The sequence below is a fragment of the Bradysia coprophila genome, unplaced genomic scaffold, assembly GCF_014529535.1.
Source record: "Bradysia coprophila strain Holo2 unplaced genomic scaffold, BU_Bcop_v1 contig_352, whole genome shotgun sequence".
Classification (NCBI taxonomy): domain Eukaryota; kingdom Metazoa; phylum Arthropoda; class Insecta; order Diptera; family Sciaridae; genus Bradysia; species Bradysia coprophila.
The window spans coordinates 18,695-19,814 of NW_023503610.1; the positions used below are offsets into that span (position 1 = coordinate 18,695).

The window sequence follows — 1,120 nt, forward strand, 5'->3', positions numbered from 1 at the left end:
TAAAATGATGCAATTTGTATCGTCTAGACTTCACCGAATGCGAAAATTGGATTTAGCAAGGCGATGTCGCATGGTTGGTGCTATGTGGACAAATCTGGAGGGAAGCCGTTAGTTAAAAGGAAAGTTGATACGATCACTGATGTAGTTCAGGAGCATCTAATGTCCATAAACAAAGGACTTGGTCAAGACATTCCCGACAACGTTCGCAACGAGTACAAAAAACGGAAATTGTTGCAAGAAGTTGTGACCAAAAGTTTCATCATTTCAAAGGGTCCCGAATTCAGTACAACGCTCAAGAAATTGGAAACTGATTTGACCGTTGAAATGTTGGCGAACGGACAGTGGGCAGACTTAAAGTTCAAAGCTTACAATTTTGATGCGTTGGGTGTGCCACCGGAATGTGGTCAATTACATCCGTTGCTAAAAGTTCGGACCGAATTCCGTCAGATTTTCTTGGAAATGGGATTCTCGGAAATGCCCACGAACAATTATGTGGAATCGTCTTTCTGGAATTTCGACGCCCTGTTCCAGCCGCAACAACATCCAGCTAGAGATGCTCATGACACATTCTTCGTTGATTATCCCAGCAAAAGCTACAAGTTCCCCGAAGAGTATTTGGAACGCGTGAAAACAGTTCATTCGAAAGGCGGCTTCGGATCGCAAGGCTATGGATATGATTGGAAGATAGAAGAGGCTCAGAAGAATTTGTTGCGGACACATACCACAGCCGTTAGTGCGAGAATGTTGTATAAACTTGCCAATCAGCCGGGCGGTTTCAAGCCTGCAAAATACTTTAGTATCGACAAAGTCTTTCGCAATGAGACGTTAGATGCTACACACTTGGCTGAATTCCATCAGGTAATTGGACTGCACCGAAATCCTTAAATTCACGATTTTTATAACGAAACATATTTTCCGCATTGCAGGTAGAAGGTGTCATCGCTGATGTCAATCTATCGCTGGGCGAATTGATCGGAACATTCTCTGAATTCTTCAAGAAACTGGGCATCACCCAACTGGAATTTAAGCCAGCGTACAATCCATACACTGAACCCAGTATGGAGATATTCTGTTTCCATCCGGGACTGAAACGATGGATAGAGGTCAGTACAGAATCAAT

General features: G+C 43.3%; 1 protein-coding gene across 1 annotated transcript; it reads left to right on the top strand.

Moving 5' to 3' along the window:
* LOC119081196 (phenylalanine--tRNA ligase alpha subunit) lies at positions 1 to 1,115 on the top strand (the record flags this gene model as incomplete). The annotated part of the gene is made up of 2 exons (XM_037189912.1): positions 1 to 858; positions 927 to 1,115. Coding segments are annotated over exons 1-2 (984 nt in total), but the record flags the coding sequence as incomplete, so codon positions are not given.
* Positions 1,116 to 1,120: the final 5 nt, after the last annotated feature.